Source organism: Hyperolius riggenbachi, chromosome 2, assembly GCF_040937935.1.
Source record: "Hyperolius riggenbachi isolate aHypRig1 chromosome 2, aHypRig1.pri, whole genome shotgun sequence".
Classification (NCBI taxonomy): Eukaryota; Metazoa; Chordata; class Amphibia; order Anura; family Hyperoliidae; genus Hyperolius; species Hyperolius riggenbachi.
The window spans coordinates 535213035-535235267 of record NC_090647.1 but is presented as its reverse complement, the minus strand read 5'-3'; the positions used below and the strand labels follow the sequence as shown (position 1 = coordinate 535235267).

The 22233-nt window shown below is 46.1% G+C and overlaps 2 protein-coding genes across 2 annotated transcripts in view; one reads left to right on the top strand and one right to left on the bottom strand.

Annotated features, from left to right (window-relative positions):
* Nucleotides 1–2387, top strand: part of TOMM70 (translocase of outer mitochondrial membrane 70) — a 68562-nt gene extending 66175 nt beyond the window's left edge. The window contains exon 12 of the mRNA XM_068270697.1: nucleotides 1438–2387. Within this exon, the coding sequence (XP_068126798.1) occupies nucleotides 1438–1591 (154 nt within the window). The 3' untranslated portion in view covers nucleotides 1592–2387. The remainder of the gene's footprint in view (nucleotides 1–1437) is intronic.
* An 18848-nt stretch (nucleotides 2388–21235) lies between these two features.
* LOC137545061 (late histone H2A.L3-like) lies at nucleotides 21236–21663 on the bottom strand. The gene has a single exon (XM_068266168.1). It carries the CDS (start codon nucleotides 21653–21655, stop codon nucleotides 21242–21244), a length of 414 nt encoding a protein of 137 aa, XP_068122269.1. The 5' UTR covers nucleotides 21656–21663; the 3' UTR covers nucleotides 21236–21241.
* Between the last annotated feature and the right edge of the window lie 570 nt (nucleotides 21664–22233).

Below are 22233 nucleotides of genomic sequence, written 5' to 3'. Positions count from 1 at the left end.
CAGAGACAAAAACTCGTAATAGATTTATACATATCTGGGGCTTCCTCCAGCCTCATCCACCTGGCTCGCTCCCACGCCACCGTCCTCCGCTGCCTGTATCGCTGGTACCGGGTCTTGTCACTTCCGCCGGACGCGGCCAGTTGTACGCATCCACAGGGACTCCCTCCGTCTGCTAGCGCCTGCTTTACACATGCGCCTGCACAGTACGGAGGGAACACACTGCGCTTGCGTCGCCTGGCCCTGACTGACCGAAGTTACGGGACCTGGTACCGGCGATAGAGGCGGCGAGGAGCGATCCATGCTGATGGTGCTGAAGGAAGCCCAAGGTATGTATAAATCTATTCTGTTGTTCATCTCTGGTTCTCTTTAAGGTGGCCATACACCATTTATTTCTTTTCAATCTGAGAATTGCAATCAATTTTTTTGATTGATTATAACATTTGAAAAATCTGACCAATGTAACACACGTGTTCATTTTTCACCCAGTTATGAAATAAAATGTTTAAAAAATTTGATAAAATTGTGTGGGTCTATACATCATTTGACAATCTACTACACACACCATTCAATTTTTTGAAAAATTTATCAGAAAAATCCACCACTCCCAATCGACTTGTATTGGGGGGGGGGGGGGGGGGGGGAGACAGGAAATTCAATTTCTCACTTGAATAGGAAAAAAAATGTTCGATTTTCCTGCACAACCGATCGTTTTTATCAAATTGGTATAAAATTGGATATATTGTATGGTGTGTGGCCACCTTTAGGCTAGGTTCACAGTGAGATTTGCATCACATTCCCTGTAACAGCAGGAGCGCAATGGAATGTGAAAGCAGCACTGCGGGTTATCGTCTCTTACTCGTTGCGTCTCATACAGTGAAGCACACAGTCAATTAAAAGTATGCTTCACCATTAACATACGCGTTTTTCAGTAGCTGCATGCAGTGCGTTACCATGCTACAAGCTGTAGTACCACAATGCATTGCTGCACTGTGATCGTCGATATAGGTGGTGCATTGCTGTGCAGCAAGCCGCACTACAAAACGGCAGTTTCACTGCAACTCTCATGGCTGTAAATGTAGCCTTTACCTTAAATATTTTGTTAAGTCACAGGCTGCCATATTTATTTTCTTTTACAAAAATACCAGTTGCCTGGCAGTCCTTCTAGTCTTTCTGGTCACTGAGAGGGCGGGGCTAATAATTCCTGGCCCTGCACTGGCCCTGCATTCTCCCGCTACCCGGCTATTTTTTCATGCCACCCAGCTGGAAAAAAATTCTGTTGAGAACACTGCAGCAATATATAGATTTATAGGAAGTGTTTCTGATACTGAAACCAGGAACATGACCGTAAAAGTGTGTAGCCTGAATAATTTACTGCATTCTACTATTTGTCACTACAGGACCTCTTTATAAGTAATTATTTTCCAATGTCTGTTTCAGGGGAAATCTGGACAAAGCCATTGACATGTTCAACAAGGCCATTAATCTGGCTAAGTCTGAAATGGAAATGGCCCACCTGTACTCACTATGTGACGCCGCCTACGCTCAGACAGAGGTCGCCCGCAAGTACGGCTTGAAGCCGCCAACACTGTAACTCGGACTTCCAAGCAGATGATCGCTGCCAAGTATTGTCCCGTGAAAACCAGTTCTTCTTCCTCGGAGAAGAGTCCCGTATGGGAATAGCGCAGAAAGGCGGAGCTTGTTTCTCTGCTTATGATTGGTGTCCTGCATCCCCTCTTGTTAGATGTTCTTGGTATGGTGGGATTGGGTGTCTGGGGGACCTAGGCCACGCCTCCACTCTGTGACTGTGGGGATAACAAAAAAAATTAAGGCACCTTTTTTTGCATGAGAACAGGAGGAAACAATTGGCTGTGCAAATAAAACGACAGCGTTGCGTTTCTCTCAATCGTGTCTGGGAATGGATGGTTATCGTGTGAACAAATTTCTTAAAAAATTTAATTTTTTTATATTATATATATGTGTATGTCTGGTACTTTTTACAGTTTCTTTTCTCCAGTTGATTGCTTCAGTTTAATCCTATCTGTCCCTGATTTTTCTTGTACATATTTGATCACGAAAAAGCTGATTTTTTTTCTTCATTTTTAGTAGTGAAAAGTAACTATTATTTTTTAAGTTACCGGCTTTGAAAATAAATAGATACTTGGCATGCACAAGCCGTTCTTTGCGTTCTGCTCAGCGGGAGACTTCGGGTCGCTTTCATTAATATTGCATGGGATGGAATGTAGTGAGGAGACAGTTCTCTACTCCTTGTCCGTATAGGAAGGGATGGAGGGCTTCTGTGATACACAAGGGCAGCAGCTGTGTAAAGTAGACTTCTTATTGCCTTCACCAAAATAAAGAGCTGCACTGCATAGTGTACGGTTACTATAGACTATGGGTTGGCTTCTTATTTGATCCACTATAAATAAGTATATGACTGCCAGCTGTCGGGTCTCTGCCTAATAGCAGTGTGTGTACCAACGATACTTAAATAGAACCAGAGACAAAGCACCCTCACGTATTTTACCATATATATCAGTGGGAACATGATAGTAAACACCTACTCTGCTCTCTGTTTCATTCTTCTCTGCTAAATCTGCCTGTTATCAGGTCTGATAAGAATCCCCGACTGAGCATTCAGTCTAGCATTGCCTGGAATGATTATAGCTGAGTCAGTCTTCTGTGATGTCTTTTCAAGCCCAAGTCTGCCCCCTTGTGGCTCTGCTATGACTCAGCTATAATCATCCCAGGCAATGCTAGACTGAATGCTCAGTCGGGGATTCTTATTAGACCTGATAAAAGGCAGATTTAGCAGAGAAGAATGAAACTGAGAGCAGGGTAGGTGTTTTCTCTAATGTCCCCACTGATATACATGGTAAAATACATGAGGGTGCTTCGTCTCTGGTTCACTTTAAAGGATACCCAAGGTGACATGAGATAGACATGTGTATGTACAGAAACTTGGAGAAAGACAAAAAAAAGGGGAAACCGAGAGCCCAATATGGTGCAGCACCGTTAGGCTCCAACAAGAAAACAGTTTAGTATAAAGATGTATACTCACAAACCCGGGATACCACAAAGGCACCCACTGAATAGACAGGTGGGGAGCATTAGCACCTGACTCCACTCAGGTTTAAGAAGTCATTCTCTGTATATAGGAAAAAGGGGGACCAACCCCTCCACCCAGGGTGGATTCACAATGGTAAATACAGTTGAACGGAGGCGCCAAAGTAGGCTAAAAGCATCTAAAAGGTGGAAGTATGGATGGACTCGCCTCCCTCGAGGTAAACCGACAGACTCGAATTAAAACAAGTCAAAAGGTACATTTAATGAGTAACTCCAAGTTGCAACTCGTTTCGCAGGTAACACTCCTGCTTCAGCCATACCTTCCCCCTTTTAGACGGCTTTTAAAACTTTTATCCTACTTTGGCGCCTCTGTTCAATTGTATTTATCAATGTGTATATACAGTGCCTAGCACACACATAACTATGCTGTGTTCCTTTTTTTTTTCTTCTCTCTGCCTGAAAGAGTTAAACATCAGGTATGTAAGTGGCAGTTCCTGTCTGAGTCAGGATTGGGTCAGACTACAGTGTGACCCTCACGGATAAGAAATTACAACTATAAAACACTTTCCTTGCAGAAAATGGCTTCTGAGAGCAGGAAAGAAATAAACGGGTCAATAGTTCATAGATTTTAGCTCTGGCAAACTTCATTGAATGTGTCATGGAGCAAAAACAATAAAACAGTAAAAACTTAAAGTAGATTTTAAATATAATATAAAATAAAACCATGGAATAACTTAAAAAGTCATTTTTAGGAGGAGGATGGATAGATACAATTGTCAGTTTATATTCACCTCGGGTGTCCTTTAAAGTGAGTCTGAAGCTATTTTGAAATTGAAAAAAAAAGGGAGAAGGCTCTGGGCCCTATAGAGCTATGTCTCTTCTGGTTCCCTCGTTCCAGTGCTGTCTCCTCCATTAGCGATCTCCAACCGATGGAAGTCTTCAAGAGGCCAAGTGGTTCCGAAGATGGGCAGCTCCGTACTGCGTGTCTGAGAGAACGCTCTCTCTCGCACTGTACAGAGCCACCCGTCTTCAGGAGCTCTGAAGCCTCCCACAGCTGGAAATTTGACTGGGGCTGCCAGCACTGGAACGAGGGGACCAGGAGAGGAGCGGGATGGCTCTATAAGGACCCAGAGCCTTCCCTCTCCTTGGGTAAGTATCTTTTTCTTTTTTTTTTATTTAAAATTTACTTCAGGTTTGGTTTTAAGGTCCACTATCAAAAAACAAAAACAAACTTTTAGTTTAATATGGACAAGTATTTGTTGTACATTCGTCCAAATTTAAAATGCACTATAAATATTTTTCCCATGTTCCTGTCACAGTAGGCTGTAGAAATGTGACAGATTTGGGGTTAGTCCATCTCACAGGGGATTCTCAGGAATTTCTTTTATCTTCAAAAGCACTCCCTGGATGGCAGTGGCACACTCCAACTGCCAGAATTGTGTGTACAGGAGGGGGTTACCTTTCCAGCACCTCTGTAAAGGTCTTTTATGGAGTGCTTTTGAAAAATAAAATGCTGAAAATCCCCCATTAGATGGATTTTTACAATCTAATGTAAGTGACAACTACAGAGGAAAAAATACATTTATAATGCATTATAATCTGGTACGAATGAACTAATACTACACATGTATTTTAATTATTAATTAAAGGACAACGATCCAGAAAATTAGTACAAATTAAAATACATCAGGAATCGGGAATTCTTTATTTCGCCAAGCATGACTAGGTCATGCCCGGAATTGGTTTTGGCACAGTACATATAGCTCAAGGAGAGAAAGAAGAAAACAGAGGACAAGCAATTACATTAACATTATATCACAACGTTAAGTGTGATATAATGTTAATGTAATTGCTTGTCCTCTGTTTTCTTCTTTCTCTCCTTGAGCTATATGTACTGTGCCAAAACCAATTCCGGGCATGACCTAGTCATGCTTGGCGAAATAAAGAATTCCTGATTCCTGATGTATTTTAATTTGTACTAATTTTCTGGATCGTTGTCCTTTAATTAGTATCAAAGCGTTTAAGATCAGCACCACCTTAACCAGGACAATGTAATTTATTAAAACGTCCTGTTTTAGTTGCTCGTTCCCACTGCCGCTCTGCAGGCCCCACCCTCTTCATCTTCAGGCCGTGCTACCAGGTGTAGACTAGTGCATCCAGACTGGGCATGCATAAGTAATGTCAGCACATGCTCAGTGTAGAACTAAGCCTCTGGTGTTTGGCTTCTTTCGTCCATGCATGAGCACTTCAGTCTACTGGGCATGTGCAGACCTCACTCACACATGCCTAATCCAGTTGAGTTCGTCCATGGTCAGAAAAAATGTATTCAACTTGCGCCAAATCAATTGGATATTGGGAGACCATGCACTTGATCATAGGCTCAATGAGGATTCCCACTACTGAGGTAAGTACCTAACATAATTTTTTTTTTTTTTTACACTACCCTTCAAGTGTCCTTTAAATATCATTTAAGCATGAAAAAGAGCTGGTTTTCTAAGTTGCTGATCTTAAAGGGACACTGAGGAGTGCCCGAGTTTAAAAGACTGCACTTACCTGGGTCTTCTTCCAGCTCACTGTAGGCGGCGAGGTCCCCCGGCATCCTCCTAGCTCCTCTCCTTCAGCCTCCGCCGGCCTCCGTTACCAGTGACACCCGGGGCGGGTGTTGAGCCGGCTCTTCCTGGTTAATGACGCAATGCGTCATCACGGCGGCCGGCGTGACAGGTCTGCGAATGTGTGCAAAACTCGCGCATGCGCAGACTTGTCACGCTGGCCGCTGTGATGACGCGAAGCATCATTAACCAGGAAGAGCCCCGGTGGCAGAGGCTGAAGGAGAGGACGCTGGGGGACCTCACTGCCTACGGTGAGCTGGAAGAAGCCCCCAGGCACGTGTATACTTTTAAATTCGGGCACTCCTCAGTGTCCCTTTAAAGGGAATCTGAAGTGAAAATAAACTTATTTATTTGTATGTGTAGTACAGTTAAGAAATAGAACATTAGCAGTAAAGAACAAAGCCTCCTATTGTTACAGTACAGTTTAGAAACTTCACTATGCAAAAGAGCTTCTCTGAGCTCTCCAACCAGTTTAGTCAGCTACAGTGCTGTTTTCTGAGGCATGTATACAAAGAAACAGTGATAGGCAGCTTCAAATAAGATTTTTACTGCTGGAAATTTGAAAGGGTCATTAGCTCTGCTCTGTTTCATAGTTTAAAGTACAGTGTGATTTGTAAATTGCAAATATGATGCAATGTTATAGAAATCAGCTATATACCTGAAAATAAAAACATGAGACTATTTTCTTTGCTACTAAAGTTCTATTAATTATCCATATTACACATACAGTTTGTAGTTAAAAGGTTGCAGTCACGACAGGACAAAAACATGGGCCCTAGGAGATAATTTTTCATCTTCGACTTAAACTAGTTTTCCAGTACTTTTTAACTAAAAAAAAGTACCAAAAAGTAGGTAAAACGGTGGTAATAAAATTATTTCGAGCATTCACTCGCTTTCTGGTGTATTAACCCCCTTGCCGTTCCAAAATTTTTTTTTTTTAAATCATGTAGCGAGCCCAGGGCTCGCTACATGATAGCCGCTGACAAGCGGCATCCCCCTATCCACTCCGATCGCCTTCGGTGATCAGAGTAAGCAGGAAATCCCGTTCAGAATGGGATTTCCTGCTGGGCTTCCCCGGTCGCCATGGCGACCGGGCGGGATGACGTCACCGACATCATGGATGTTGGGGCGTCAGAGGGAATCCCGATCCACCCCTCAGCGCTGCCTGGCCCTAATTGGCCAGGCAGCACAGGGGTCTGGTGGGGGCGATCGGAAACTGCAAGCAGCTAGCAAAGTGCTAGCTGCGTGCAGTTAAAAAAAAATTTTTGTAAACCGGCCCAGCGGGGCCTGGGAAATCCTCCTACACAGGTTACCCCGAGCTGAGCTCGGGATAACCGGCAAGGAGGTTAAAAAGCATTTTATTGACAAGTTTAAAAATATCACCTAGGAGAAAACTCAGGTGAAAAAGTGAATTGCATATGGCCCATGGAATACTAAAATGTATTCCTCCAAGAGTTAAAGAGAACCCGAGGTAGGTTCTAAGAATCCTATTAGCATACAGAGGCTGGGTCTGCATATAATGCCCAGCCTCTGTTGGGCATTATATGCAGGACGCATACATTTAAAATCGGCACGGGAGACTTGGGCACAGGATACAGCCTGTATATGGCTGATCTTGCTGCTGCACAAGTCCCGGCTGTATTAATTACTATTCCCCCTACAGGCTGTCATGGATGGTGGAGAACGATATAATTATGCTTCCAGCAATTGGAGGCCGAATTATTGTGTTTTAAAAGCAACGTCAGCTCCGGCTTCTGACAGCGCCGACGTTACTCACTGAAACCCGCTATGGAAGTAATTCCTAATATAGTCTGGTGGCGCTGGTTGCGCCCAAATCTTCCTGCGTGGAAAAGGACTGCTCCGCCCAGGACCCCCCTGCGCTCTGCTGTCCCCCATAAATCAAACACCGTGCCAGCGACATTGCTAACATGCTGTTTACATCTGCACTGTCACTCTCACTGATCCACCGCCTCCTTTATGTTGCAGCTCCCTGCCTGCGTTCCTTCCCTCCCTGCTGATTGGAGGGAAGGTACGCAGGCGGAGATATAGAGGAGGCGGGGGAGCGGCGAGAGTAACAGTGCAGAGGTAAACAGCCTGCTGTCAGCACGCTGTGTGTCGCTAGTACAGTGTTTGATTTATGGGGGGACAGCAGAGTGTGGGGGGAAACAGTATAGTAACAGAGGCTGGTGATTATATGCAGACCCAGCCTCTGTGCTAGTAGGATTCTTAGAACCTACCTTGGTTCTCTTTAAAGAGACTCTGAAGTCTAATTTTTTTATTTTACCTACTTTTCTTATATAATCCTCTTCAGCATTAATGCCCTAGTACGGTGGTGCCCACACTTTTTCAGGTCGCTAGCTACTTTGAGAACTATCTGGTCCCAGTGATCTACTGTGCTACGGCATACCACCATCCCCCCTTTCCCCGAAAGAAAAAACATAATTGTGTAGACTCATTTCCCCATCTCAAAACATACAGTAAGTAGGCAAAGTCCCCCATAAATAGAATAGTCAAATGTAGATCAGAGTCCCCTTCCCCCAAATCCACACATATATTTAAGAAGTACCCCCTTAATCAAAAATAATTGGGCTTGCTACCTCTCAAATCAATCAAAAATAAACATAATTATTCATAGTTTACCCATCCCGGCATAAGTAGATACAATCACTCCACCTCACTCACCTTTCTCAAGCATGGCAGAGTCCCCCCTCCCTACAAAGTAATTAGACCTCTCACAGTGCAGAGTATGCCCAAATCCACCCTGTCCACCTATTATAAAAATAGAGATTCTGGCCTGCAGCCTGTGTGTCTCCTCTCTTCACCTTCTTTCCCTAGCTAGAGCCACTGTTCTTGCTGTGTGACTGTTCTCACACAGCGATTCGCCATCAGCATCTCTTCCACCCTAAACGACGTGGAAGGCGAAGGACAGCTATTTGCACAGGAAGTGCTGGAGGGGGAGATGCTGTCATTTAGTTGCGCCGCTCCCCTTGCCACTCCCCTCCCCTGGCTTCTCTGATTGGATGTGTGCTGCTCTGCATTGGGCAGCAGAGCAGCACAATATAACAAAGCAGCGGCCGCCTCAAGAGCAAGCGCCGGCAGTAAAATATGACAGGCTGCCGCGATCTACCGGTAGATAGCGATCAACGTATTGGGCACCTCCGCCCTAGTAGACTCGCCGCATCCCTGTGGCAGATAAATGATTTATTACAGAGGAAGTGACCCGCGAAGTTCCACCACTTTGCAGATTGCAGATTCTGCTGCCCTGGGGAGGCAGAGCTTTGAGCTGTAGTTCTGCCTCCTCCGCAGTCGATCTCGCCTCCTCCCCGCCCCTCTCAGTGAAAGAAGACTGGGAGAGGCGGCGATCAGCAGAGATTGACTGTGGAGGAGGCAGAGCTACAGTGTAACGCGCTGCCTCTTCTAGGAAGTAAAGCCCGGGAGCTGTGCAGGACAATTCCTCAGTAATAAATCATTCATCTGCCGCAGCGATTCTACTTGGGCAATCATGCTGAAAAGGATTATATACTGTAACAAAAGCAGGGGGAAAAATATGAGACTTCAGAATCTCTTTAAAGGTTATCCTAGCTAAATGGTAAGAGAGAAGCTTTACTTACCTGGGGCTTCTTACAGCCTCTAGCACAGCCTTTCTCAACCTTTCTACCGTGGAGGAACCCTGCAAATAACTTTTGCATCTCAAGGAACTCCTGCACCAATTTTGAGGAACGCCTGCATTTATTTTGCAGGAGGCATGGTCTTTAAAGTGTACCAGAGATGAAGCACCCTCATGTATTTTACCATATATATCAGTGGGAACATTAGAGAAAACGCCTACCCTGCTCTCTGTTTCATCCTTTACTGCTCAGCCTGCTTGTTATCAGCCCTGATAAAATCCCAGACTGAGCATTCAGTCTGGCTTTGCTCAGGAATCATTATAGGCAAGTTTGTCTTCTCTGATGTCTTTTCAAGCCCAAGCCTGCCCCCTTCTGGCTCTGCTTTCCTGTTCTGTATAGTACCTGCAGCATCACAGTCAGCTGTGATGAGAGGGGAGGAGCTGCTGGTGCTGAGGGTATATTGAAATATTTTTTTTAAATCTATATTTATTTATTTATTGTATTTATAAAGCGCCAACATATTACGCAGCGCTGAACATTAATTTAGGTTACAGACAATATTTAGGGGTGACATACAGCAATATGACAATACAGGAATACAAGAAAACCAGATCACACAGCACAGTATGAGTACAAGGTAATACTTAGTCAGTCACGGGATGGGAGCATGGAGATTAGGCAAGTTAGGTTCACTCAGATGCATAGCATGGGTTCACAGTAATGGAGGTGCATGATCAGGTTGGACACAAAAGGAGGAGGACCCTGCCCAAAGGCTTACAATCTAGAGGGAGAGGTAAGGACACGAATGGTAGGGGACCAGAGTTCAGCTGTAGGTTTAGAGCACTTGTGAGGGGTAGTAGGCCAGAGTGAAAAGGTGAGTTTTGAGGGCTTTCTTGAAGATGTTGAAGGAGGGGGCTGCCCTAATGGGTGGAGGTAGGGAGTTCCATAGTGTTGGAGCAGCTCTTGAGAAGTCCTGGAGGCGTGCATGGGACTGGGTGATGCGGGGGGCGTTTAGGCGAAGTTCATTGGAAGAGCGGAGTGAGCGGCTAGGTGTGTACCTCTGAGTAAGATCGGAAATGTAGGTTGGACAGGTTTTGTGGACAGATTTGTAGGTCAGACACAGTATCTTGAATCTGATTCTGGACTGGATAGGAAGCCAGTGGAGGGATTCTAGGAGGGGATCTGCCGTGGTGGAGCGATGGGAGCAGTGGATAATTCTGGCTGCCGCATTCATGATGGACTGCAGTGGGGCTGTTCGGGTCATAGGGAGACCAGACAGCAGGGCATTGCAGTAGTCAAGGCGGGAAATTATGAGGGCATGGATGAGGAGTTTGGTGGTGGCAGAGGTCAGGAAAGGGCGAATCTTACAGATGTTACGAAGGTGGAAGTTGCAGGACTTTGTGAGGTTTTGGATGTGGGAAGTGAAGGAGAGTGCGGAGTCCAGGGTGACACCCAGACAGCGGGCTTGAGAGGTAGGGCGAATGGTAGTGTGGTTAACAGTGACATGCACATCTGGGAGGTTCGTGGATGGCCGGGGTGGGAAGATCATAAATTCCGTTTTGTCTAGATTTAGTTTCAGGAACCTAGCAGACATCCAGGAGGAGATGGCGGATAGGCAGGAGGAGACCTTGTCCATAGTAGTGGTGGATATGTCAGGGGTGTCGAGGTAGATCTGGGTGTCATCTGCATACAGATGATAGTTAAAACCCATGGAGGAGATAACCTTGCCAATGGAGGATGTGTATAGGGTGAACAGTAGGGGGCCAAGGACCGAACCTTGGGGGACTCCCACCGAGAGGTGGTTGGGGGTGGATGAGGACTCATTGAAGGTGGTCGTGAAGGAGCGGTTGGAGAGGTAGGATGAAAGCCAGGACAGGGCGAGATCGTGAATGCCCAAGGACTGGAGGGACTGGAGGAGTAGGGGATGATCTACTGTGTCAAAAGCTGCTGACAGGTCAAGGAGGAGGAGAATGGAGTATTTACCTTCAGCTTTAGCTAAGGCAAGGTCGTTGACCACTTTGGTGAGAGCAGTTTCGGTTGAGTGGGCAGGCCGAAATCCAGATTGGAGTGGGTCTAGCAGTGAGTTGGCATTGAGGTACTGGGTCAGGCGTTTGTGAACCAGACGCTCAAGGAGTTTTGAGGCAAAGGGGAGGAGGGAGATAGGACGGTAGTTGGAGGGTAGCGAGGGGTCGAGTGAGGGTTTCTTGAGCAGGGGTAGTACAGTGGCCTGCTTGAAGTCTGTGGGGAAGGTGCCTGTGGATAGGGAGAGATTGAACAGGGTAGTGAGGACTGGGGCCAATTCCGTGAAGTGAGGCTGGAGTAAATCAGAAGGGAAGGGGTCAAGGGGGGAAGTAGTGGTATGGGAAGTCTGCAGTAGGTGGTTGACTTCCTCGGTGGTAGTAGGAGTGAAGGATGTGAGGGGAGGATAGGGTGGAGGAGGAGCTGGTTGGGAGGTGAAGATTGGAGATTGGATATTTCCTGGCGGATGGAGACAATTTTGTTGGTGAAGTGGGTGGCTAAATCTGTGGCAGTGAGGGAGGAAACGGAGGGTGGGGGGTGGGTTTAAGCAGGGAGTTGAAGGTGGCAAAAAGACGCCGGGGGTTGGAAGCTTGTGCTCCGATGAGCTTGGTAAAGTATTCCTGCTTCGCATGAGCAAGGGCAGTGTGGAACTGCAGCAGGTTGGTCTTGTACTGTAGGAAATCCTGGTTAAGTCTAGTTTTTCTCCATTTCCGTTCAGTGGCGCGTGTTTTCCTCTGGAGGATGCGAGTATGGGTAGTGCGCCAGGGCTGTGTTAGTCATAAGATGTTATTAGAAATAGTGATTTAATTTTGCACACAGCTCACTAAATAATATGCTTTTCTGATAAACTGCGTTTTGCATGGAGTTTTAGTAAAAAAAAAAAAAAAAAAACCACACCAGAGCGGCGAAAATACCAGATATTTATTTTGTAAAATCTATTGGGGGATATGTTTATTTTGTGCCAAAGCGTTCATCTCTAGTTTCCTTTAAAATTAGGTGAGGGCGGCTGTTTATTTTACTACCCCCTCATTACACTGTCACTCATTATACTGTCTCCTTATCTAGTTCTTTTTATTAATGTGCTTTATTCTGACACCCAATTTAGTGCTTATTTTTACAGTACCCCCTATTATGATGTACTCTGTTATACTTCCCCTATGATGGGGTAAAATGCCAAGGATCCCCTGCAGAATACTCAAGGAACCCTGGTTGAGAAAACCTGATCTAGCAGATTGTGTTCCCTTGCTGTAGTTCTCTTGCCCTCAAGTGCACTGCTGCCCCCCTCAGACAGATTCCCAGCCACAGCTGTGGTCACAGGTTTGTGTGCATGCATGGGTGCGTCCATGCGCCTCTCTCAATCATGGTGCCATAGCCAGGAGCATTCTGTGCTTGCGCAGTTCAAAGATTTAAACTGCATAAGTACGGCACGTTCCCGGTGGCAAGACCACAATACAGCTGTGGTCAGGGATCTTTAAGAGGTGTTAGCAGCGCACTGGAGGGCAACTGCAGCGAGGGGTCGCATAGACTGCTAGGGGCTGGAAAAAGCCCCAGGTTTGTATAGCTTAAAGTGGACCCAAATTAAAAATTCAAGATTTCAGAAATAAAATCTATTTTCGAACTTCTAATAATAAATAGCAGCCTTTTTTCAGCTGCATGATGACAAATATAAAATATTTAACATTTATTGGAGGAACCCCTCCAATAAGGAAGTTATGTATTGCCGAGACAGAATCCAGCAGACTGGTGGAGGAAATAAAAAACAAACCACAGGCCGCTACTGATGATGTCATGGGGAGGTGATCTCAGCTTGTGTGAGATTTCACATAGACGACGCCCCTGTGAGGGAGGGTAGCTGATGACAAACACACCCATGATCTAAAACCTACTGAGCTCAGAAGTAATGGCTGCCACCTGTATAACCCTATGTCACGGACGGTTGCGGGGCCGCAGGCGCGTCCTGGAACCGCCCGTGAAGAAAAGAACGATTGCACTTGATTCCCTGCATCGATTGCGCTTTAGATCAATAGAACCAAGATTTGATGTGTAGTATCCCTCTGCCTAGGAACAGCTGGTGGATCTGTCTTAGCTGAAGTGAAAGCCTGGGGGGGAGGTGTTAATTAGCTTGGACATATTCCTGTGGAAGGCACAATTCCCATTTCTGTTCTGGGAACCAGGTGACACCTAGCTGATCTCATGTAGATGTTAATTACAGGAACCATAAGGTTCCTTTCATAGAGGGAGATCCCAAGAAGCAGACACAGCTGGACTCCAGTCAGGCTGACTCCAGCCTTAGCAGGAAGAAATGAATGTACTATATAATCTTTTGCCCATTTACAGAATACAATAAATAGGGTGGTTATGAGAGCGGTATCATTGGATCCGTAGGGTCATGCTGGATCTCTTGATACCAGTTGAGGGGCCCGGGGCCCCTACAACCCAGGTATGAATCTACCCAGGACCCTGATCTGCTGCACTAGCCATGTCAGATATCATATTAATCTGTATTTTCCTCCAAGTATGAAGCTGTTACCCCCCTAAATGTAACGTGTATGGTTCAGGAGTTACAGCAATTCATAAGTTTAGCTCTAAAATCTCTCAGAGGGAATGAACTGTCATTTGCTGGTAGCTCAGAGGGGGCCGGCATTGCCACACCCCCAAACCAGCTTCATCAAAAGCACAGAGCCAGCAGGCGGGTTTGAGTCCTCCCATTCCATCCATATGAGAACATCCTGCTGCCAGCTCAGAGGACATAGGGCTGGTGGCCATTTTGGTGAACTTTGAATGAAGCTCTGAAACAAAGGACACATGTGCTGGCGGCCATCTCTTCTGTAACCTGGAACAAAGAATTCTGCTGAACTTTGATTGAAACCAAGAACTTTATGATTTTCCCACAAAAAGGACATCTTTCCAGGAACTAAGTATTTTTCTCCCTTCTTTTATTTTTTTATACTGGCTAGTACCGTTTTAATAATTGTTGATTTTAATAATTGTCTGTATATATTAATTATTTATATTGCTGTGAATAAAAGACTTCCTCCAAGTCATTCACATGTTCCGCTACCCTGCTTATCAGCACATACAGAACTGATCCCGGGTCTCTGAAGATACGCTACTGTTTGTTTGTTGTTGGCTAGACAGAATATCGTGTGTTTAACCGTTTTATTCGCAGGACTAGTCAGTTAGTAGGCTCCACGGTCCCATGGTAACCGCGGTGGTGGCAGTTTACTCTGAACCAGTGGGTGAAGTTGTAATCACCCGTACCTCACAGGCTCCCTTCTGGTTTGTCTGCGTCTAACTCTTAACGGTTCCTGCGCATTGACTGCGACCAGAGTTCGCACGATCCGTGCGCTGGCACCGTTTAGAAGGCTAAGTGCGGTCAGCCACTAGGGCTCTTGTGACACCCTAGTTATGAAAAGAGAAGGGTGAGAAGCATGCACTGAAATGCTCATAGGCTTGAAGGAGTGTTTATCTTTGTATGTGTCAGAGTGGTGCAACTAAATATTTTGAATTAAAAAAATGTTTGGTTTGGGTCCGCTTTAACTTTTACCCTTCAGCTTGTATGCCCTTTCCAGGTATTTACACATGCCCAATCTTGATTGGAGAATTTTACCACTTCCATGTGGTATAAGCACTTACCTACAAAACCTGTTCATAGTATTCAAAATCTGTTGGCCCTCACTACATAGAAGGTAGTTAAATGGGCCAATCAAGATTGGATGTGTGTATGCATCCTGCACTTCCAGCACCTTCAGGGTACACGAAAAATTGCAATAAAAAAGTGTTTTAATAAATAATCGGAGACCTCAGGTAGAGTGGATGACTACATCTCTGATTCTGTGCAGCAAACCACATGACCGGGAATTTACCTTACCAGCTATAAATGAATGTAACAGGTTAGCTGTCCTGTTCTTGCAGGTGTCAAACACAAGGCCTGTTGTCTGAATGTGGCCCTTGAGGGCTTTAAATATGCATCATTGTAAGCAGTAAAAGGACCACAGCACATTGCCTTCCCATCAGGCCTGGATATCCTGGCACCCTAAACTCCGCCTTCCATGAACCTACAAACCCCCACTGCGCTGTATCACTGGCTGGCTGACCGACCCAGCTGTCACTTCTCCCTTACTTCCCTTGCCAGTCATAGCTACAGGTGTCCCTTAGCATTAGGTAGTCAGGTACCCTCAGAATTAAAGGGGCCCTGAGCTCAGGCTAAAACCAAAATTTGGAGTTACCTGGAGCTTCCTCCCACGAGGTCCCCCAGCGTCCTCCTGTCTCCTCTCCTGGTTCCACTGGCAGCTCCGTTAATTGACGACTTTTGCCTGAAGTCAGCCAAGCACGCTACGTGTCATCACGCCGGGCAGCGTGAGTGTCCTGGGCATGCTCGGCCCTTAGACTGAACAGCACATGCACAGGACTCTCACGTCGGCAAGCATGATGATGCATAGCGGCCACAGCCGACTTCAGGCCGGAGTTGCTAGCGGGACCGAGGCAGGAGGACTCCCGGGGACCTCGCAGGCTATGGTGGGGCTGGAGGAAGCCCCAGGTAAGTCCAAATTGTGTTTTTAGTCTGAGCTCAGGGTTCCAGCTTCTGACTGAAGGGAGATCTTGTCAGTGGAATGCCAAGAGCATAGTGAGTAACCTCTCATTTATATTCTCATCCAGCGATGAGTGCCGGATCAAATCTGAATAAGTTTTAAGCAGCCCATACACTCAGCCGATTTTCTGGCCGACCGATCGTTCGATCGATTGCAAATCGGTTGGCCAATCGACCGATCGACGGCCGATTTCGATGGATTTCCATCGAACTTGCAGGGTGGAAAATTTAGGTCGATCTGATGAGATTGCTTATCAGTTTGCATTGGCCTTAATGGAAATCTGATGGCAAAAAAATGCCATCAGATCGAATTTCAATAGATTTCAAACTGAAATCTATTGGAATTCTATCCTGGTAAAAAATGTTCTAAAAACGCATCAGATAGATCATCAGATGCATTTCTTATCTATCTGCTGCCAATCTGACGAGTGTATGGGCACCTTTATTCGGATTCCATCCTCCTAATTAGTGCAGCTAAGCAAGGAAGGGGGGGGGGGGGGGTAAACTTACCCAGCAGCCTTCTTTAACACGCCCACGCTGATTACAAACACTTCCTCCTTCTGGGTTGAAGGAGGAAGCATAGTAGTCACATACCTCCCAATATTTTAATTTCCGAAAATGGGACACTTAGGCCACACCCCCTAGTCACACCCACCATTTAAAAAAAAAATATATTTTTATTTTATTAATATTACTCCCGAAAGGAGGGGGGGGGGGGGGAGCATGAGGGTGCCCGTGGGTGGGGAGAAAAAAAACTGATCGAGGCACCAGCCCCAGGGATGCCATATGCTATGCGGGATGGGTGGCCGCTATTTCTCCCTCCTAATGTGCCCCCCAGTGTCTCCCCTGCCTGCAGAGTTAAATGCGGAGCGGGCTGTAAATCTTACCATTGCCTCTCCGTACCGGGATCTCATCTGGTCTTCTCAGCTTCCTGTGATGTAGCAGGAAGCCTAGAAGAGCCAGATCCCGGTGCGGAGAGGCAATGGTAAGATTAATGACAGCCTGCTCCGCTGCGCATTTAACTCTGCAGGCAGTGGGGGCACATTAGGGAGAAATAGCGGCCACCCATCCCGCATAGCATACAGCATCCCCTGCGGCTGGTGCCTTGATCAGTCCCCCCCCCCCCCCTCCCTTGCCCAGCGGCCGGGACAGAAGGGGGCAGCGCGGGATGGCATTTGGAGCCAGAGGTGTGCAGGATAAAGTGTGTGGCTGCCAGGCGGATTAGAGGCGAGCCAACATCGCACGGGAGCAGGTGAATATTAATTTCTTGAGGACTGCAGTGTTAAACCCCACTAAATTGGCCACTGCAGCTCTAAAGGAGTTATCAGGCAAATTTAACAAAATAAGCGGTACTTACCCGGGGCTTCCTCCAGCCCCAAGCATGTCCCTCGCCGCAGCTCTGCTCACAGCCGTTCGCCGCAGCTCCGTCCTGGTCCTCGGCGATGACGTCAGGCCAATCATCACCCCCCCCCCCCCCCTATTTATGTATTCTATTTATTCCTGAAATCCCTCCCTCCCCCCCCAGCCAGCCAATGACCTGATTGGCTGCCATAGGCTTCAGCCTATGAGAGCTGATCACTCTTGTCCCCCGGGGGGACAGCCGTGTCACATGGCTGTCCCCAGTACAGCGCTGCTGCAGATCGCAGCCCTGTACTTTGTAAAAAGACAGCGGTTTCACCATCTAAAAGTCTCCAAAGCGGCGATCAGAAACTGAAGGCAGGACAGAGCTCCGCCTCCCAAGCAGCAGATGCGCACGCAGCCTGCACGCGATCTCCTGCAGTAGCCAGCCTCACGCCAATTGGTGTTAGTTGGTCCTGGGGCTACCGCCACGCCCGTTGGCGTGATGCGGTCATTAGGTAGTTAAACTACTTCACTGCACCTCCACCGTAGTTGGACCACTTTTTTTTTTTTTTTTAACACCATTTGGCCTGCAACTTAGACCAAGTTTTAGATTTTGGGCTCCTTACTGCATTTGAGCCCCTGCTTGGCTTAATCATTTAGCTCCATGTGTTGTCCTTGCTCCGATGAACAGGACATGTTCCAGGCAGTAAACTGCCTTGCAAATCTTGTCAGGTGTGAAAGCAGTTGTGTATAAAGGGGCCCATACACCTAACAATTTTCCCACCTATATATACACAGCAAATTCTATCACTGATTGAATCTGCTGTGAAATAGTTGCACAAACGCTGACTAAGGGCCCGTTCAGATCAGAAATGCGGATGGCCATGCGTGCGGACCGCAACGCGTACGAACGCATGGCCATCCGCGTTTGTGTGCGTTGCGTGGCTGACCCCATCACTGAAAGTGAATGGGACAGCCACGCGTTTTTGCAAAATCTGCGTGCAGCATGCGTCCCCGGACCGCACAGGTCCGGAACGCATGCAGTGTGAACATCAGACATTGCACTCTATGCAATGTCTGATGTCGTGCGTTTTGGCCACCTGCACGCGTTTCCAAAACGCGGCTGGAAACGCGTGCAGTGTGAACGGGCCCTAAGGCCTGGTGCACACCAGAGGAGTTTTTCTGAGCGTTTTGAGTTTTTAAATCTGCTGCTAATGTTATCCTATGTGTCTGTGCACACTGGAGCAATGAGGTTTTGTAAAAAAAACCCATAGCATTACATTGGGAAGAGCTTTTGAAACCTTTAGCACCCAAACACTAGAGGTTTCAAAAGCTCTTCCCAATGTAATGCTACGTTTTTTTTTTTTTTTACAAAACCTCATTGCTCCAGTGTGCACAGACACATAGGATAACGTTAGCAGCAGATTTAAAAACTCAAAACACTCCGAAAAACTCCTCTGGTGTGCACCAGGCCAGAGCGATCGATTTGTCCGAAATCAATCGTTCCTGTTGGATCAATCCGTGCGGAAGATTTCGCTCGATCGCCGGCGGGTCAGGAGTGCGTCAATAGCGGCTTTTGAATGCCCGACACCAACAGCAATACATTATACAGGTGCATATTCCCTCTGCTCCTGGGTTCTGGCTGGCTTTACTACCTGTCCTGACAGGAAGTTTAAACAGAGCGCCCTCTACTGTTTAAACTTCTCCGGACAGAAAGAAATGAAGCCAGCCGGAACCCAGCAGGAGAAGGAGCAGTGGGGACAGAGGGGGACTCGCGCCGGCCGGAGCAGGTAATGTATAGCTGGGGGGGGGGGGGCATCGCCACAGATTGTGATCGGTTTCATGCTGAAATCGATTCACAATCTGCAGTAAAGCCAGCCATACAATCCCTCTGATCAGAGAGGGATCTGTTGGTTGAACCGATGGCAAATTGACCAGTGTATGGCCATCTTTAGAATATCAAAAGTACAAGGTTTTATGTTGATCTAGTGGAATACGCCCCTTCATGCACCCTCCGCAAATAAGATAAATTTGGTTATTCCCAGGATCAGAGACCGCTGATACTGAAGGTGTTAAAGGACTACAGCAGATTCAATTTTTTTTTTTGCTTGTCTGGACATTCCCTTGGCGTTCATATTCCCCAGGATTTCTGTGCAAAAAGTTATCCAATTAATTTCACTACTTTTTGTAACTTGCCAAAATGTGTCAAGCAAGGTTCTAGTATACAGTGCAGGAGTGTATTGACGTGTAAGCACATCAATACAGTTTGCTGCATGTTTTGTATTGACGTGTATAATCAATACGGCTAGGGAGGTTAAGTGCCATTTCTCATATACTGTACACCCCACTGTTCATAGACTGCCAACATCTGAGGAATGGTACCTTTCAGTGACAAAGCTACACAATTAATCATGCTTTAGATGAGCATGCATGAAAAATATGTGTACACATACTGTACTTAGCCACTTGAGGACTGCATTGGTCAAGCCCCCTAAAGACCAGGGCATTTTTCTATTAACAGGCCACTGCAGCTTTAAGGCTTTGCTGCAGGGCCACACAACTCAGCACACAAGCTATTCCCTCCCCCGTTTTTTTCTCCTTCTGAAATACCTTTCCCCCCAGCCAGCCAATCATGGTGATTGGCTCTCATAGGCTGAAGCCTATGACAGCCAATCATGGTGATTGGCTCTCATAGGCTGAAGCCTATGACAGCCAATTGCTCTCCTGTGTCCCGGGGAGGCAAAAAACAAATAACCACCATTTTAGAGGGAGGAGGGGGAACTGAATTTACACACAGGCAGGCTGATAGCATCTCCAGCCCTCAGCCTGTGACAATGTGACAAACAGAACATGGCTGCCCTCATTGTATCACAGGAATAAATCATAAACTTTTGAAGCTGTCTGCAGCGAGAGAGAGTTTTTCATCTTGGATCTGCTTTAAAGGGAACCTAAACAGGGATATGGATATTTCCTTTTAAACAATACCAATTGCCTTGCAGTCCTGATGCTCTCTTTGGCTGCAGCAGTGGCTGAATCACACCTGAAACAAGCATGCAGATAAGTCAGAGCACCTGATCTGCATGCTTGTTCAGGGGCTGTGGCTAAAAGTATTAGAGACACAAGATGAATCAGGCAACTGGTGTTGAAAAGGAAAAATCCACATACTTCTCAGTTTAGGTTCCCTTTAAGGCTCTTGGGCTTTAAGGGGCTCAGAGCACTTGCAATTGAGTAGCGCTTTTTAAAAATTGCTTCCATTCACTTTCAGTACTTGTCGGAACACGAGCGCACTTGATTTTTCAGGACAACTGATCAACATTATCAAAATGGATCTTTTAATTGTATGGTGTGTGGCCACCTTAAGGGTTCTTTTCCACAAGTAGTTTAAAGGATTGTCACTAAAATCTTAAAATTGAAATATGTAAACATATACAAATAAGTGAGTTTCTGCCAGAGTAAAATGAGCCATAAATTGCATTTCTGTCCCAACTGTCAAAGAGTAGATGGTGAGCAGGGAGGCTGGCCAGCACCTTTGTACAATTCCTTTTCAGGGAATGTCTTTATGAAAAAAAATAAATGCCATGCTGAGAATCCCCTGTGGAGGAGATATGGGCTAGCCCAAAACCTTCAGTAATGTCTGATTTCTACTACCTACTGTAAGTGACAGCAACACAGGAGAAAAGTCATTTATGGATCATTTTAATGTGGAAGAAACTTCCTGTTTGAATGGGTTTACAAACATTTTAAAATTAAGATTTGTGACAGTGTTCTTTTAAGGGCAGTGACAAGCCTCTGAAACTCACAACTACCACTGCTTGCTGAGAACAGTTCAACTGCCTGTTGATATGAGCCCTGTGGAGTTGGTAGTAGACTACTACACTGAGTTCACAATAAAAGCCAAATCTGATAAGTTAAATAAATTCTTTAATGTAATAATAATTTAAAAACCATTTGGAAGTTACACAATTACAGAAATATAAATACAAGTGCATAAATAATGTCCAGCAACTTGTTTAAAACTCTTGGGACTCGGCAGGTTTGGGGTTTTGTGAAGGTCCTTTCAGAGTCTTCTTTGGCAGGAGGACAGCCTGGATGTTGGGCAGGACTCCCCCATCCGCAATGGTGATTCCAGCAAACAGCTTGGCCAGTTCCTCGTCATTCCTGACGGCCAGCTGGATGTGTCTGGGCAGGATACGGGATTTCTTGTTGTCTCTGGCGGCATTTCCCGCCAGCTCCAGTACCTCAGCACACAGGTACTCCAGAGTGGCTGCTAGATAGATGCCGGCTCCGGAGCCAATCCTCTCTGCGTAGTTCCCCTTCCTCAGGAAGCGGTGGATGCGGGCTACTGGGAACTGGAGACCAGCCTTGGAGGACCTGGAGGACTTGGCAGCTGCAGCCTTCTGGGGCTTCTTTCCACGGCCAGACATTGTCAGTGTAACCTGTCAAACATGGGTTATAGATTTTGCAATATGAACCAGATGTAAACATGATGAGTTTGGACTTGAGTTGGACAGGGCCGTACCAGCTCCAATCTTCAAGGGCTGAGGGCCTCACATTTTTGGCTCTTTTCCACAGGTGGCTGAACTGTGCGTTTAACAAGTGGTTGCCAGAGTTCAGTCTGCCTATCAAGGGTCCTTTTTCATGAGCAGTTGATAGGCAGTGAAAAAAAGACTGTTGAACTCGGCAACTGCTTGCTAAGCACACAGTTCAGCTACCTGTGGTAAAGGGCTCCCAAGCAAAAAAAAAAAAAAAAAAAAAAAAGCCCCCGATTTAATCAACTGTTGTGTAATGTTAAATTCACAAAGGCCGTTACTCAGGACTGGTGAAACTTTTGCATCAGGCACAGAGATTACAGGGTTGGCATGTTTGTACGGTGTCTTTACACTTAAAGGGACTCCGAGCAGTGCAGAAACTATGGAAAGATGCATATCATTTTAAAGCTCTCTTTCTCCTCTTTCCAATGATATATAAACCACCACCCTACGTATTTTAGTTTTCGCTATCT

Bases quoted from the DNA above. Each gene is read 5' to 3' on its own strand.
- LOC137545061 (XM_068266168.1), bottom strand. From the start codon at position 21,655: ATGTCTGGCCGTGGAAAGAAGCCCCAGAAGGCTGCAGCTGCCAAGTCC.